This window comes from Sphaeramia orbicularis, chromosome 9 (genome assembly GCF_902148855.1).
Source record: "Sphaeramia orbicularis chromosome 9, fSphaOr1.1, whole genome shotgun sequence".
In the NCBI taxonomy this organism is placed as follows: domain Eukaryota; kingdom Metazoa; phylum Chordata; class Actinopteri; order Kurtiformes; family Apogonidae; genus Sphaeramia; species Sphaeramia orbicularis.
This window is the reverse complement of record NC_043965.1, coordinates 37,513,689-37,530,268: the sequence shown is the minus strand read 5'-3', so window position 1 is coordinate 37,530,268 and position 16,580 is coordinate 37,513,689. Positions and strand designations below refer to the sequence as shown.

General features: G+C 41.0%; 1 protein-coding gene across 2 annotated transcripts in view; it reads right to left on the bottom strand.

Annotated features, from left to right (window-relative positions):
* Positions 1 to 700: 700 nt before the first annotated feature.
* sema4c (sema domain, immunoglobulin domain (Ig), transmembrane domain (TM) and short cytoplasmic domain, (semaphorin) 4C) overlaps positions 701 to 16,580 on the bottom strand; it is a 130,435-nt gene continuing 114,555 nt past the window's right edge. For both annotated transcript variants that reach the window (XM_030143392.1, XM_030143393.1), the window contains 7 exons: positions 15,058 to 15,202; positions 14,200 to 14,413; positions 10,462 to 10,577; positions 8,305 to 8,462; positions 7,094 to 7,185; positions 4,321 to 6,867; positions 701 to 1,298 (listed from right to left, as the gene is read on the bottom strand). In XM_030143392.1, coding sequence (XP_029999252.1) covers positions 5,972 to 6,867; positions 7,094 to 7,185; positions 8,305 to 8,462; positions 10,462 to 10,577; positions 14,200 to 14,413; positions 15,058 to 15,202 — 1,621 coding nt within the window. In that variant the 3' untranslated portion in view covers positions 701 to 1,298; positions 4,321 to 5,971. The remainder of the gene's footprint in view (positions 1,299 to 4,320; positions 6,868 to 7,093; positions 7,186 to 8,304; positions 8,463 to 10,461; positions 10,578 to 14,199; positions 14,414 to 15,057; positions 15,203 to 16,580) is intronic.

The following is a 16,580-nucleotide window of genomic DNA, read 5'->3' as shown; positions in this document are numbered from 1 at the left end:
CAAACAAACTCACACAACTTGAGTATATCTCTATTTTTATTTGTGTATATATACACATATAAAAAATAAGGACATATGTACAATGATAATAAATATCAACATGTTTGTACAAGTGAAATAAGTTACTGAACATACTTTAAAAACAAACATAAAAGATCAATTACAGACAAGCAAAAATGGGGCAAAATAAAATCTTGGTAATAATATAATAATACTACTCATAATGCGAGAAACTGAATTTAAAGCCTTGTGTGAAAGAAATTGTTACAGTGTGAGCAAACAAATGTGTAAGAACTGAGCTGATGCAGAAGAAATGCAAATACGTTACATCACACATGCATTTTTTTTTTCAAGCTTAAGACCTGTGTTCCTTTTTAGTTTTTTGCAAAATGTTTTATGAAAGAAAAGTCTAAGGGTAAAAGCAAAATAAGACAAAACGGAGTACCAGTGTAAAAAGCTGTGGCTAAGCTACCTGCTTCAAGAGATTCAATATTAAAGAGAGGACTCATTCCGTCACTGATCTGCTTCATACCAACAGCTACTTATTTGGTCTTTTAGGGGGCTGACAAATCAAAGAATTGTTATAAATAATAGTTTTGGTTCATTTTGCAGCTCTTTGTAAGAGGCTGAAACAATTAGATTGAGCTGGTTTCTACTGACAAGTAAATAGAAAACCACCAGGAAGTCTGTCAGCCAAGCCTTTTTTTTTTTTTTTTTTTTTTTTGCATTTTTCTTAAGGGAAAATTAAGCTGAAGGTAAAATATGCAGATATCAGCTCAGAATGGCAAAGTGGACGGACTGCTGAGACTCAAATATTGATCTGGATTCAAATAAAATTCATTTAAGTGTTTTAACACGAATAAAAGCAACTGCAGTCTACTTTGGCTTATCCAAAAGGTGAAGAGGCACAGAAAAAGTAAACATGTTGAAATGCAGCCATGAAATCCTGTACAACCCTTGAACCATAAAGTCAGATGGTTTTTTTTTCTCCAAAGAGAGCATTAGGGTTTCACAATATCTGTAAAAGTCTGTAAAAGTCCAAAAATGATCAATCAAAATGATGCACATCTACGAGGATGAACATACCAAAGATGTACAGTTCACTTGCAGAGGATCATGCAACACTAGGATGAGGTGCTGATGGCTGAGTACCTCTTCAACCTTGGGATCATTTTCATATTCTACATTTCTCAGCGCTCTGTAAACAGTGGGGTAAAACAGAGTATTTTTGTCCTCCCCTTCCTTCTTGCTATGCTCCTCTGGTCCCGACAGACACGTCCCAAAAACAGAAGCCGCCCCTGATGGACAAAGAACAACAAAAGGACAAAGAGAGTAAAGTTAGCAACAGAAAACCACCAAAAAGTTCAATATAATGTGACTTTTTTCACTTTCACAAAGAGTGCAGGCTGTGAAAAGTTTTACTGAAAGTAAGTCAGGAATTAGGTCACTTTTTTTTAGGGCATTATTACATCATTAAGTCACATGTTTCAGGGAAAGTTGGGCACGACTGTACTTATCATTGTAAGTAAATCATAAAAATACTTCTAATAAATTTGAACTTGAATGAGGTTACAGTATATATGTTAGTTTTAACTCCAAAGTTGTTATGAAAAAGTTAAAGCATGGACACAGAACACTGATAAAGATCTTCCTTATGCCAAGTTACATTGAAAACATGTGCTCAGTGAGACCTTCAGGCTACGAATGGGCTCATTTTCTTATCTTCTGCCTTAAGAGGAGCTTTTCTGATGCAGTTTTCCCTCCAGACTTTCATATGAGGAGCGTACAAGGACAACTTTTGATGAAAAGCAGACTGGTCAACTAGAGCAGAACGTACATAAAGACACATTTGACCACCTACACTCTGTCTTTTACATAAGAGCTGTACACAGCGGACGATAAAGACATGAATTACACATCATGAATACTGTATGAAAAACATCAAGGCTGCATTAGTTATACTGAAATGATGGTACTTTTTTAAGGCCACTATGTTGGCTGAAAAAGAGGATTCATTAATACTACATTCATCTCTGTCCAATATGGATCAAAAGTGCATTTATTACCCCGCCCCCCTGAAGGGGCAAGGGGTATTGTTTTTGGTTCGGTTTGTTTCTTTGTTTGTTGCAAAACTATTTGTTGAATTCATACCAAATCGGGTTACATATTGCCAGTGACCCAGAATAGAACTGATTACATTTTGGGAAAAGTAGGTCAAAGTTATAAGTTTTTAATGAATTTTTAAAATCTTTTTTTTTTTCCCCCATTTATTTATAATGGGTGAAATTTCAAATGTCTGTAGCAGCAAAACTATTGGTTGAATTCATACTAAATTGGGTTTATAGATTGCCAGCAACCCAGAATAGATGTCATTAAATTTTGGGAAAAGTAAGTCAAAGTAAAATTTTTGATGAATTTTTAAAATATTTTTTTCTTCCCCCATTTACTTATAATAGATGAAATTTCAAATGTCGATAAAAACATAAATTTTGTTTCAATTTACTTCAAACTTGCCACATATATAGAGGCAACTGATATGCTGACATCAGCACATGCATAGACATGATGACATCAGCTGGATCGATGCAAAAATAAGCTACAATACATGCGAGGGGCGGAGTTTGTTGTGCCTGGCACCACTTGTTAGCATGTTATTCTGTATGAAGTTTAGCTGATCAGCATAAAAACCAAGTGGTGAGGAGTGTGTGGGGACTCTATTTGGCTCAAACAGTGACTTTTGAGCATTAATTTGAGGCTAAAATGTTACTCTGTTGCTATTTTATCATCTTATTTTTCCATCCAAACCTCCTGCTTCTGGTATTCAAATTCTATTAAAGTCATCCCGTGCCAACTCTACCAGTTTGTATCAAGGATATTCTTGGAAAAATAAATATGAAAACTTCTATGAAGCTCACAGGACCTGGTAAAATCCTAAAGTTGTAGTTTTTCATTTTGAATGTTTTGATTTCGTCATCTCTTCATTAGGGTGAATATTTTAAGACTCACAGATTTTTTTTTTTTTTTTTAATTTTGACTTGATGTCTAAGAAGCCCTAAGGAAAAATTTCAGCATGCATAAATTACAAAGAAATAGTTACAACTAAAATCCAGTTAAAAAATAAAAAAAAGACAATACAATGGTAGCAAACAGAGTAGAAGAGCATTCTTTGTATGGGAAGACACTAGAGATTGAGATTTAGGTTTTAGAAAAGGGGCTTCTATGTGCAGTTTTGAACATTAAAACGACTTCAAACCAAAAATAAGCTTTGCCACAAAATCTTCTGATGCTACATAAAAACAAAAGGTGCAATAAATACATTTATTTACATTGAAAAGTCTTTAAAAATGATGCAAATATTTCATATCATGTAAGTAGAACAGTCAACAAAATACAACTAGTCAGGTTTTACATGATTCATAGACTTTACTTATGTCATTATATTGTTTACATTGTGTATTTTAGTTTTTATGTCTAAATTCTATTTTATCTACTTTTATAATTTAAAGGCATTAATTATTTCATAGATCATATCATTCCATTTTCATATTTTACTGTCTTTATGTCATTTTTCTATATTTTGCCTTATTTTTATGTATTATCTACTTCTATATATTATTATCTAAGTATATTTACTTCCATTTCCTGTAGATTTGTACATATGCAAATCCTGTATTTTTTTCGGCTTCTGTTTATATTATTTATTGCTTTAATTTCTTCACACTTACTCTTCTTTTTTTTCTCTTTTCTTTGCTTTTTTGTTTGTGTATGCAACTGAGCTACTGTGACCAAGTAATTTCCCTTGTGGTTCAGTAAAGTTTATCTTAATCTAACACAGTAAAAGTCTTCAATTATCAAACATTAATATCTCTGCATGGTTTTATTTTCTAGCACCCCTGTTCTGATTCTATAATACTGTCATTTCTGGATATTATTTGGTCCTGCATTTAAAATTACACAAATTAAATCAAATTCCGTCACACAGACTGGGAAAAGCTCTAAATTCTGTGTGAGTTGGCACCGAGTGACCCTTAGAATAAGTTAACCGTCTCTCTGCACTATCTTCATATTAAGTAGACAGAAATGAAAGTCGTTCCAATATTCCGGCTATTGGCGGAGAAATCAAATAGGCTTATTTCCCAAAATGCTGGTCTATTCATTTAAGCAATGAGTTGAATAAATAAATGGCTAGATGAAGAAACAAATTGTCCCAAATACCCAGTGAGCGAAAAGAAAAAAGCCAAAAAGCAAAATTGGAAACTGCTAAGAGTCGGGGCATAGCTGAAATCTGTTAACATTTAATTTAATTAAGTAGAACGGTACCTTTCACTGGTTCGTGGCTGCTCTCTGCCCGAAGCCAGCAATCTGTCAACACAGCAGCAGTCAGTCTGTCCATTCTTCCTTCACCACTGTGGGTTTCTTTTAGTGTCGGTGTGTTTTACAGTGTTCTTCCTCTGTTATGTCCACAGTAGCCCCAGGTCAGTCTCTGGGTATCGGTAAAAGGAAGGTCGGGTGGGGTGGTGGGGTGGTGTCACAAACACTGTAGTCCAGAATAGTTGGCATTCAGAGGGATGAGTGTGTGTGTGTGTGTGTGTGTGTGTCGGGGGGGTAGTTTCCTTCTTGGCAGTGCAAGTTACCACCCTCACATACATATAAGATATAAAGCACTTATTGAGACATCCACAGCGGTCGGAGCAGTGAGGGTTCAACTACATTCTCCATTCCTAATGTCTTCACGTCAACTTCAATTTGGAATTAAGTGTGCAGTTATTGTTCTGCCGCTAAGAGCTGAATGCAAATCGCCTTCTCTTTTCAAAGGAGATGAACAAACGTCCACAAGGGCTCAACCGAAGCGCATATTTGTGACACGCTGTGACTCAAACAAATGTAGTCTGGAGTGCATTTGTAGTGTATTGAACTTGAAGGTGCGTTTGAAGGTCACTCTGCGGGGCTAAGCCAGAAACGTAAGCGCTCGCCCTCGCATTGTCATTCACAGAGGAGAGCCATTACTCACTGGTAACCATTTGAACACTGCTGTAGTCCGTAAGACATAGAAAAATAACAACAAGAAATGTCTCAATTCAAACCAACCATCACAACAAATTAAAGTGGAAGGGATCGAGGACTTTCTCCAGGGATAAATACAACGGTGGGGGGAAAAAAATTACAAATTGAGCAGAGAAAGTCTTGAGAGATTGTCCTTCATTCAAAAACCCTCTTGTGTCTTTCACTTCAATTCACTTCATTTTCCATTTAATTTCCTCTCTCTTTGTCTCTCGCTCTCTCTCCTCTCTCCTCAGTCCCACGCGGAGCTCCTGCTTTGGGGACATGATTGTCGTCTTGCTTCGAGTTTAATTAGTCTTTTTATACCGCTCTCACACTCTTGACTCACAAATACAAAAAGAAGAAGAATGCGTTTCCAGTTTTAAGTGCAGTAAGCTGAAAAAAGTTGCGCAGGAACAGAAGGACAGCAAATCAGTTCAACATTTCCAGTCTGCTGCACTTTGCTGCTTGTCCACTGGTCTCAGCAAAGAGGCTAAAAGCCCCACTTGGTCCACTAAAAGAAGTGTGTCCTTCTGAAAACACATAACGCCATTTGTTTGATTTCCATGCTTGAGGTGTTCTCCTCTGCATTCAGTATGCCTTTTAAATACACAATTTACACAAGTGGCGATTGCACAGTGAAAGCAGAAAAAGTCACAAGTCTGCATGGTGGCCAGAACACAATAATTATAGGATTGCATGTTGGCGAACACGATGTATGTGTGTGTATATTTAACATGCTGTGTGTGCTATAAATGTCTACAGTGAGCCAAACAGGCATTGGCAGAGCGAGAGAGAGAGAGAGAGAGCATGAGGATTCGACAGTGTGTCACTGAAAGAGAGAGAGAGAGTAGGCATCCTCGGAAGGAGGGAGGTAGGTTGGTTGTTTTCGTTTTTCCAACTCAAGGAATGGAGATGGAGGAGGACAGGCCTAGACAGACGACTCCTCTGGATTTGCGTCGGGAAGCACGCTTCTTTGCTGCAGTGTGCGTCTCAGCTCTTCCTTGAAGGGGCTGGAGTAGTCATTCCCGCCCATGCCCAGGCCTCCCAGCCCGCCGCCCCCAGCGCCAGCCCCGCTAGCCCTCTCCTCCCCTGCTGTGCTCAGGTTGAGGCGGATGTAGCCGTTGCTACTGGAGCCTCTGATGTTAGTAAGACTGAGACGGCTGGGGGAGTGGATGGGCTGGCCCGGAATGGCGCTGGGCGACGCCGTGCTGCTGACGCTGCTGGGCCCTATGGCGTGACCGGGAACGATCTTTAGAGACCCGTCTGAGTAGTAGTAGTTGGCGCCTGTCTCCCAGAAACGGTCCTCATCACTGGGCATCTTGCTGGGGACAAATGTAGGCGGCTCTTTGGGCAGAGTGATCGGGTAGACAAGAGTGCTCTCAAGTGGCTTCATGTCAGCGCCCTTTCCCAGTGCCAGCTTCAGTCTTCGGCGCAAGTAAAGAGCAGCTACCAACAGCAGCAAGCAGGCTGCTCCGAGAGTGATGACCAGCACCCAGAAGAGCCCCATGCTGCTGTCCGGAGCTCGGGCCTCCATGAAGACTGGAGCACTGGCAACAACAGCCACTTGGTAGCGCTCTGTCTGAAACTTGACACCCTGCTCCTCAGAGTAGCAGATATAGCGGCCTGCCTGAGCCTGGCCTGCCTCTGGGATCACAAGAGCCTTGAGGTTCCGGTCAAAGCGTGTCCCTTCAGTCTCGGGGTCGCCCAACTGAAGCTCGCGGTCGTTGAACACCCAGCAGGGCTGAGCCAGGTTGGACACCAGCTGGCAAGGCAGCACCATGTCCGACCCCACTACCACGGTTATGTTTCGAAGGCGGGAGTGCTCTGTGGATCGACAGAGAGGGTAGGGGGAGGGGGAGGAGCAGACAAGAGAGGGGGTTAAGTTCTATTAAAACTCTTATTCATATTCTGCACCAGCCAGCTTTCTCCACTTAATTCAATATATTCAGCTGAATCCAAATGGATTCACTCAGTTCCAAATCCTTCTGCTTTCTGCACTGACTGTCAATTCCCACAAGAGGCCACTACTGAGGTGTGGCCTCATACTCACCAGGGCTGGGGATGGAGACCGGCTTATCAAATTTGGCTTTTCCTCGGCTGAACCTTTCAAGCATGAGATCCTGTGACAGAGAGGCAGTGGAGCTGGAGGGTGAGGAGGAGAAAGAAACACTTTAGTCATTAAGTACAGCTTTATTATGGTATTTCCATCTGCTAAAGCTGAAAAATTATTTGTTAAAAGGGGAAAAAGAGGAGTGGGATGACAATTTTTGTTTTAATCACACTTTGTAAAGTGTTATTTTAAATTTCCCAATAAGCTATCACAATAATTATGAGCACTTAAATGTAATACTGGTTTATGGTTTCCATAAACCAAGCAATAAATGTGTCTATCCATAAACGGCACCACTGAAAAGAGAAGTGTTCTAGACTCTTTCAGTTTCTAAGCAACTTATAGTGAGCACATCATCCACATGAACGAGCTAACACCTTCAATGTCAGAGCAAACAAAGGCTAATCTCATCTTCCTGGTCTACAGAACTCTGCTTTGTAGCAGGATCAACAGGGAAAGAAAAGAAAAATAACATTAAAATAAATTCCTTCAGCAAGCCAGTTCAAGTATAAGACAAAACCTTAATCAATACAAAATAGTGACAATAAAGCTGCTCCTTTCTTTTTTTGCACTCTCTCTCCTCTCATAGTTATGAGGAACACATCCTTTCACTTCTCGAAAACAAAAAACATTTAAAATATTAGTGTGAAATAAATATTTGTACAAAAAAGTGCTATTTTTACCTCACTGGAGAACATATTCAGATTCAGTTGCATCTTTAGCAGATCAATATGTATTTAATTAGATAGATACATCAACTTCATTTTAATGAAATATACTGTATATATCTTATCCAACTCTATTATGCAGGGGGTTCCTCTCTGACCACAGCTTGTCACTACAGTTTTATGATTACATTTGTTTCGCGAGGCTGTGCAGGGATTTTACTCAACAACTTCAGGGAGAAAGTCTGTAAATCGTACCATAAAACCTGATTCACTCTGTTGGATCAAGATAAAAGACTTTCATTAGTACGGCTGTCAAGACAGGCTTTAAGGGCATGTAATATCTAAATAATGTTTTAGATGTCTTCAGAGAGGGCTTTTTCAGTGTTTGCAATCCCAGTTTTGTAGAAAAGCATAAAAACAATAGGAGGAGCTAAATGGGTGTGCGGTTCATTTGTGATTTGCATGTGTGGATGCACATCTCACCCGCGGTGGAGGTCGATCCGGACGCAGGCCCGACCCTCGCTGTCCCAAGCGCAGTAGGGGTCCCGGGCCAGTAGACAGTCTGGTTGAGACTGATAGCGACTGCAGTTGGCCAAGGGCAGCTGGAGAACCTCCGAACGAGAACCGATGTACACATACTTCTACAGCGAGAGACGGACAGAGGGAAGGCAAGAAGAAGAAGACGACAAAGAACAGATCCAGCCATTATCCAAAGACAGAAACCAGAGAGAGATGAAAAACAAGAAGAAAGATAAACAGAGAGAGAGGAAGAGGGACTCAGTTAGGGGTTAGAGGAGATAATGGGATAATCACTCTCAATTACAATAACACCCCCCCCACCACCACCACCACACACTCTCCCCGACCCCCTTCAAATCCAATCTGGGCTGTGCTTTGCAAAAGCTGTTATAAAATGTCTGGGTACCGCTAAGCCAGCATTAATGAGATAAGCAGTGGGCTTTAGGGCTGGGAACGCCCAGTCAAAACTGCATCGATCGCCGGACATGTCATCGCAGAGCCTCGGGAACGGGACTGGTGTCAACACGGAGGATCACTTGACAAGGCGGATAGATTGAGAAAACAACAGGGGCAGGGGTTCAATTCCCTACCGCACTGAAGGATTGTAATTACTGTTATTGTGGAGAGGTTTTTGAATTCAGGAGGCGACACTTGAGCTGCAAAAGGGCAGCGTTGTTAAAAACATCTGCAGAGTAGCACCGGGCCGATGACACCATGTCTTTTGTGCCTCTGTGATTGTATGTGCCTGGAAAAAAAGAGCACTGAAGAACTAGCCTGTGAGATTTATCAATACTATTTGCCATTTCAGCTGAAAGATTCCCCTAAATCTTACACAGCAATCCTTTAACAGAACTGCAGGAGACAAGGGCAACTGACTAAAAGAATGAACAAGTGATGCAACAGCAAAGCAAGCTAATGGAACTCCCAAATGACTTTCGAGGGTTATAGTCAGTACAGATCCTGCTAGATGGAGTAGTTCAAGCAGGAAAGGGGATCTTTGTCCACTTTGTAAACCTCAAAGGCCTCTAGGATTTCTATTTTCTCAAAAAGACAGAAAAGTATAAATCCAAGAGTCCGTGAAGATGACAGGTGTTTTTTTACTGTCAGTGGGAACAGCCAAACTCTCACACTCAAACAATCAAGGAGACAAAGGGGAAAGAATTTTTTTTTTTAATAAGAGCATAGAAGTCTCCAAGAGCACATACTTCTGTCAAGGTTCCATTATCAATCACTTGGATGGAAACAAATACAAAACTCCTCGGTTACATAACCTTCAGAGGTAACTAGCGTTACCACCTTGCAGTCATAAATGTATGTTGCCAACAAGTTCTGTTGCTGTTTATGTGTTGCTGCAAAAGCTAAAAACTCTAGATGTTTTACTCACATCTTCCACCTGATAGCACAGATCTACACCATCACCACAGTTTTAATGTCCCCAGCATCAGTGTCACCAAATCAGTATCTGACCAAATGTGAAATATGCGAACAGTCTCCCCTGCTGGAGTTATTGTGTTGAATAATGGTCATAAAATTGTTCTTGTAGAATATTATAATAGTCATGAAACTTGACCTTTGGGCTTTTGGATATAAAAAGCTTCATAACTTTATTCCATTACATATTTGTGTGAAAGTTTATCATAACTAGAGTTTGAATTACTGAATTATGGCCAAAGGCAGCTGAAATGCCAACCAGTTGATGCATTTAGTCGTACCTACTAGTCTGGATTCTGTTTAGAACAAAAGATTAGTCTGAAGAGTAGTTAGCATTGCACTTTATAAAATTTGGGAGGACCTGAGAGAACTGATTAAAAAAAAAGTCAAAATCAAAGCAGCAGTGCCGGACTAATGATTATTTTTGCCGTTGGCTTGGTTAAGCTCCAAAAATCTTCAATGTAAATGGATTGCATATTTTTTGGCCCCTACCTGTGTAGGAAACATGCAAGTCTTTCCAATCGCATGCCCCTCTTTGAAAGAGATAACCATAGACTTGACAAAGCTTCAAAAAGCTGCTGAATACATTAGAGAACTGTTCCCAGAGGCTAAGTGTTGCTGTTGTTGACAGACTGATCCCTGAAGGTATTTGATTGGCGAAGTTCCTGTTTATAGCTGATGTCTTCTTACCTTGGAGTGGGAGATGGTGAGGCTGTCCACCGGCTGGGCTGTCTCAAACAGCTGGATCTCTTCTATCACGTGGGTCTCAGAGCCCAGGACCACCACCCTCTGTAGCCAACCCTCCGCTGCAATGCAAGAGGAGGAGGGTTTCAGCTCACCTCTCAAACCTTCTACTCAAGTTCATTTCAGTGCAACAGACCTGTTTCACCCAGAAGGGACAATTTTTTTTTTTACAACTTGCATAAAAACACATAATTTCAAACAGATAGTTTTGGTGAATAATTCTGACTGACAAAGCCCTGTCTCTTGAAATAGGTTTTCTGCATAAACACATACCTTTGACAGCTTAACTGCTCATTTAAATACCATTGATATGAATTTAAGAAATATTTACACACAAACCTGCGACTGCATACGAGTACATTTAAATATTTATGATGTGTAAACAAACACCTGTGACTGCACAGAATTGACTTAAATATTAATGATATACTAACACATTCACAAACACACACCTGTGACTGCAGAGGCTTTGAATCCATTATTAATCAGAGGACATTAGAATATACAAACAAACCTCTTTGATTCACACTCTGAACAACTACTTTCTTGAGTAGGTGAAACGAACTATCCTAATTGCAGAAAATCAGAAAACTGCATTCCTCAGTTTATTAATACGGTATGGTACCACGCTGAGCATTGCATTTCCCATTTGCTGATGTAAAATTAACCTAAGGCAACAGCTCAGTTAAGGTTTATTGCTTAATTCTGACTTGTCACAGCAGGGAAAGCACAGGTGAAACTAATAACACTAATGATGTTTATGGGTGCCACAGTAAGTCATGCCAGTGGACCAGCATGCAAATATCAGAGCCCTGGAACTGGAATGCAACCTTAATTAAGGTTATTAATCACATGTGGGTTTTTCCTGCTGTGGTGTAAAAACTGTTTGTTTTTAAAAATAAATAAATAATAATAAAAAAAAAAAGAATCTTTACAATGTTTTGTCAAGTTGTTCGCAACTTGTCTGAAATTTTGATGCCAGCTGCAGCGAAAAAAGAAAACAATCCCTCCTGCCAAAATATTACAGCTGTTACTAAACTGGATCCAGCACCTCAAGAAACTACAGACAGGTGACACATTAACAAAAAAATAACAAAATGTGTTGGTGAGGCACTGGGCCAGAGCAGCTTCAGTACATTGGCACTGATTCTACAACTCGACTGAAGGGATGAGCACCATTCCTCTGAAAGATATTCACTTATTCTCCTGGTGTTTTGATGATGGCAGTGGAGAGCGCTGTCAACCAGGTTCACATCTCATGACTGTGAAGGTCATAGCATATGATTCACATCCTTTCCAAACTCATCAAATCATTCAGTGACCCCTTGTGCCCCATGAACGTGGGCGTTTACTGCAGCAATCAGGGCTTCCTGTTCTTGTCTTATGCATCTGTATTTACAGCTCATCCTACCAACAAAAATACATACAAGACAAGGACTTACTGACTGTGAGATAGTATAAAACACCTAAAAAAAACTGACGTGGTGTAAAATATGTACTTAACTCATGAGGAAATCTGTTACTTCAAACTCATGTATTGATAGAATAAAGCACAAGTGAGACATGACAAAATATACCTGTATGGACTGTGGGTATCCAGTGTGGTTAAGATTAAAAGTTAATTAAAAAAGGCCAAGATGTTGGCTATAGCCTTTAAAGCCATCGGGCTGGACGAGGTGAAAGAGGAGCTTCTTTCATGTAGGGCATTGTGAAGAAGTTCAGATTCCTGTGATGAAAGGTGTTTCTGCTACAGCTGCTGGGGTGACCTTCATGTGCGTGACTACGAAATACTGTTACATGCTGACATGTGCTTTCCTGTGTGGTCTTCTGTACTCAGAGACTGTCATGGATATATGAAATGCTAACCCTGTAGCCAACAGGAGGCTGCAGAGAAGGAAATATGCACACACACACACACGCACGCACGCACACACACACATTCACATATATACACATATACAAGCTTTGCAAGCAGCGGGCATATCACCACACTCGCCTCTTGCAGCGTTTGAGACCAGTGTCGGCTAATCCTTCAATCCTGTGGCTTGGTTTTCTGAAAAACTGTCTTGACAAGCCCTCCCTCTCTCTCTCTCTTTTCACATCAGCTGTCGCTATGCTGCAGCTAATAGCTAATCAAGCCCACAGCCCAATTGGCACTATGAGCACACGTCTGCCAAGGGCCCTGTTGAGTTTGTGCTGTGAAGCACGACACGCGGGGATGACTGCACTTGGCTCGGTGAGTGTGAGTGTGTGTGTTTGTATGTGTGCATATCAATTTGTAAGTGTGTTACCCGTGTGTGTGTGTGTGTGTGTGTGTTTGTGTGCCCCCTTGTGTGTCTGTGTGTCCGGCGTGGCCTACCAGCTTGCCAGCAGAGAAACCCCGAGTCCGCTGTTGTCACACTGTCAGTTGCCACCGTCGCTCTGCTGCTGCAGTGATCTGAATGGTAAGTAGTTCTGTCTCTATTCATGAGATGGGCTGCATTCAAATTCACATTCCCTGGAATCCACCGTCAGATCTGTGTTATTCAGGATTAAGGCTACAGGAGGGCTGGCTGATTTCAGATCTGTGCCAAAACAGGACACCTGCATATGGGCCCAGTGGCCACCAACTGGAGATATTAATTAAGGCGTGCATATGTAGATGTTTCCTTTGATGCATGAAGATGGATCTCAGCATGCAAATCAAGTCCGTAATTGAAACCCTGCTGAAGTCTGGCCAGATGGCATGTTGTTTTGTGCCACCATGCCTAATGCTAGTACCTGTCCCTGTCTGCTGCCATGCCCTGAACGCTCTCATCTCTCCACTAAATCCAACTCCCCTCACTACACACACAGATACACACAGCTGCATAGCTGAGGAACAGCAATGTGGGACAGGGGAATGTGGGACATTTATGTTTTGCGCTTGATCTGCGTTGTATTTGATGCTTTTTCACCACATGGTATCAGCTCTACTTGACTCGAATCTACTCCCTTTTGGTTTCAGTTGCTTTGTTTTCCACTGCAGATATAGTAACACAGCAGGTCGACGTAGAGATATGGCATAAAACTGATGTGACATCAATCAGTCAACGAGTGGAGTGTCTTAACTGAGCTAGCTTAACTTCTCACACAAAGATGACACGATGATAGTGACTAACAAAACGTCTGCAGTGTTTTAACGTCATCTTTAGGTGTCACCTCAGCTCCCTTTGAGTCTTGACAGAAGGGACGCCAAAAAGAACCACATATCAGGTACTATTTACAACTTTTGCCTGATGGAAAACCAAAAAAACAGACAGTCATTGCGAGTTCAGGCAGAGCCAAGAAAAGTGGAAAAGTACTATAATTTCATTGAAGAGAACATGATAGTTCACCTCATATTGTGTAAATGGGATCTAACAACCCTGCAACCCCTGAAAAAAAGTCTAATCTCTGTTGTAAGGCTCTATATTTGTTGCTCCATTTGCTTGTGGCCCGATGGTGAAAGGTCCAGTATTTTTTGTCATTATAGCTCTGTTTTTGATATCCTGAGGGAAAAAATCTGACTCTTGCTGCTGAGTTTTTCTGCGTGCCTTTGGTTAATGAATGTTAAAGTTGTGTTTTCAGAGATTTTCTACTAGAAGCAGCTGTGTGTTGTGGTTGGTAATGATAATATTGTGAATGTAATAGATTCCGTGTGCATGAGAGTTCGTGATTTTGTACCTGTGCCGATGAATAGCATGTTGTATGATCGTTGGTCCAGGGCGCTAACCCGATCCACCGCCAACTTGGTGAAATTGACGCCTTTTGTGAGCAGCAGGGGGCGAGCTAGAGCTTTGTCCTCCATTAAAGGGTGCTTCTTGGCAAAGTTGAGCGTGGCGTCAGGCAGCTGCAGAGAGCTGTTGTAGCCGCTCTCCCTGTCTGAGTTGGTTATACACTGCAGCAGACAGAACAGAGGGACGGTAAAAAATAAATGAAGAGGAGAAAAGAGAAAGGTAGGTGAGACAGAAACAGGGGAAGGAGGTAGAGGAAGGACAGGAAGGGACGAGTGAAGAAGGACAAAAGAAGATGAGGATGAAAGTTCTTAGCTGCAGCTGGGACAGGTTGGCATAGCTTTTTGGCTTAGAAATAACTCCCCTCTCTTCATCCCCCACTGTTCCCCTCCCTTCTTTTTCTTCAATCTTTCTTTCACTCTCACTTTCACCTCCGCCTGCCATCACACCACTTCCTCTGCCTCCTTTCCTTTCGTCTTGGATCACTACGTTCTTAGCATTTTGTTTGGTGCCAGCTTTTTTGCCGTTTTCCGCCTCCAACACTTTTCTACGCCACCAGTTTCGACTTCCCTCCCTCTCTCTCTCCCTCCCTCACTCCCTCTCTCATTATGTCTCCATCCCTCCTCTGCCAACTCATCTCTCCTTTTGTAAACGCATGAGTGGATGCACAAAAAACAGGTGCGCGAAAAATCTCAAGTCAGTATGAATGGTAATCTTCTCATAATATGAAAACACACTTCCTGGAGGTGTTTGGAAATATTTGCATTTTTAATACATCTCGACTGTAGCTCATTTCTCAGAATCTTACCGATCCAGGCCGTGGGACGGGGACAGCACCGGTGTAGCGCCCCCACCTCTGTGATGCCTCCCTGTATTCCTTGTACGCCCCTTCAAACACCTTCTTCACATCAGCGATCTGGTACTGGCACACGGCTGACACATCCACGTCACCCCTGAAACATGGCAGCCAGGCGAGAAATTAGTCATGTGTGGCGGTAAAAACTGAGAAACGGATTACCGGTCACCCACATGTGAAAAATACGACAGCTTTTCAGGCACTCCCTGAATGCAACATGAGTAAGCTGCACGATGTGAAATAATCCACCAAAATCCAATGTTAGAAATAAAAAAAGCATCAACAGTATCAGACAGTTTCAATTATTACATATGTGTCTTCAAATAAAAGCGTAAATATATCCATTAAATATTAATTCCAAATCTTAATGGGCCTTTACTGAACCACTTAAGATGATTAGATGTTTCAACAACTCTCCTCCTTCGGCAGCAAAGCAAACTGATGTGCAAATTGATAATGTAATATACTTCCTTCATAGGCCTCTGAAATCAGTCTGTTAGTACTAAGAACCAGGAAATGCACTTCATTTAATGGTAAGTTTAGGGGTTTGAGATCTTGTTTTTTTCCCAAACCAATTTCAGAGCCCAAGTGGGACTGAAATTGGGTATTGATGTGTGCCTCAGACACATTAAACCGCACTTGTAGACCTCATCTCTGAAGTATATTTAATTTCCATGCTCATTTACAGGACTGACAAGGTCGCTTATACTGATACATAGAGAGAAACTGTAGTAATGAGGTAAAGTTGAGAGTTTATTTTTACCTAAAACATGCCCAAACTCCTTACCAGTAGGATTATGTGTACTACAGTATTACCTGTTTGCACACTGTTTCAGAGTTTTCTATCAAAGAGAGCTTATTAATGTTGTAAAATATTACTTTTTGTCAGGTTTGTAAACAATCCAGGAAAAGTTTCATCCTTTATTTTATAGAACATGACATTTACCATGAGGAAGGTGGTTTTAAAGTGAGGAACTCTCCTGAAGTCATGGGCTTTACAAGACACACGTCAAACCAGAGGACAGCGCTGATGTTTTAGCACGTTAAAAAGCTAGCCCATCCACTCAGATTATGGCTTGAACTCCAAGTCATCATTTACATAATGTCCAATTATCTTAATGTTATCTCTGTGAAAGCCACAGGGCTTTAAGGAATCCCCAGCGAGTCACACAGAGAGAGAGGATTAAGCTTTTTTCTGCAGCAGTAGGAGCTCTCCGAATGAAGAAACAAAGCTCGAAGTTCAAAGCTTCTCACTTTGCGATATGATATCTTATTGAAGAACACAAAAGACTCACATCAAAGGGCATTGCCTGGAGACAGAAAAAGTCTCCAACTTTCCACCCAAAGAAACCCTCGTGCCCTGGCTTCCTCTTACTTTGTTGATAAGTAACTCATTATATTCATATATTGGTCGAACAGATGCAAAGTCACCGCTGTCAACACCCTTTTAATTAGCAGAATGTAGTATATTTATC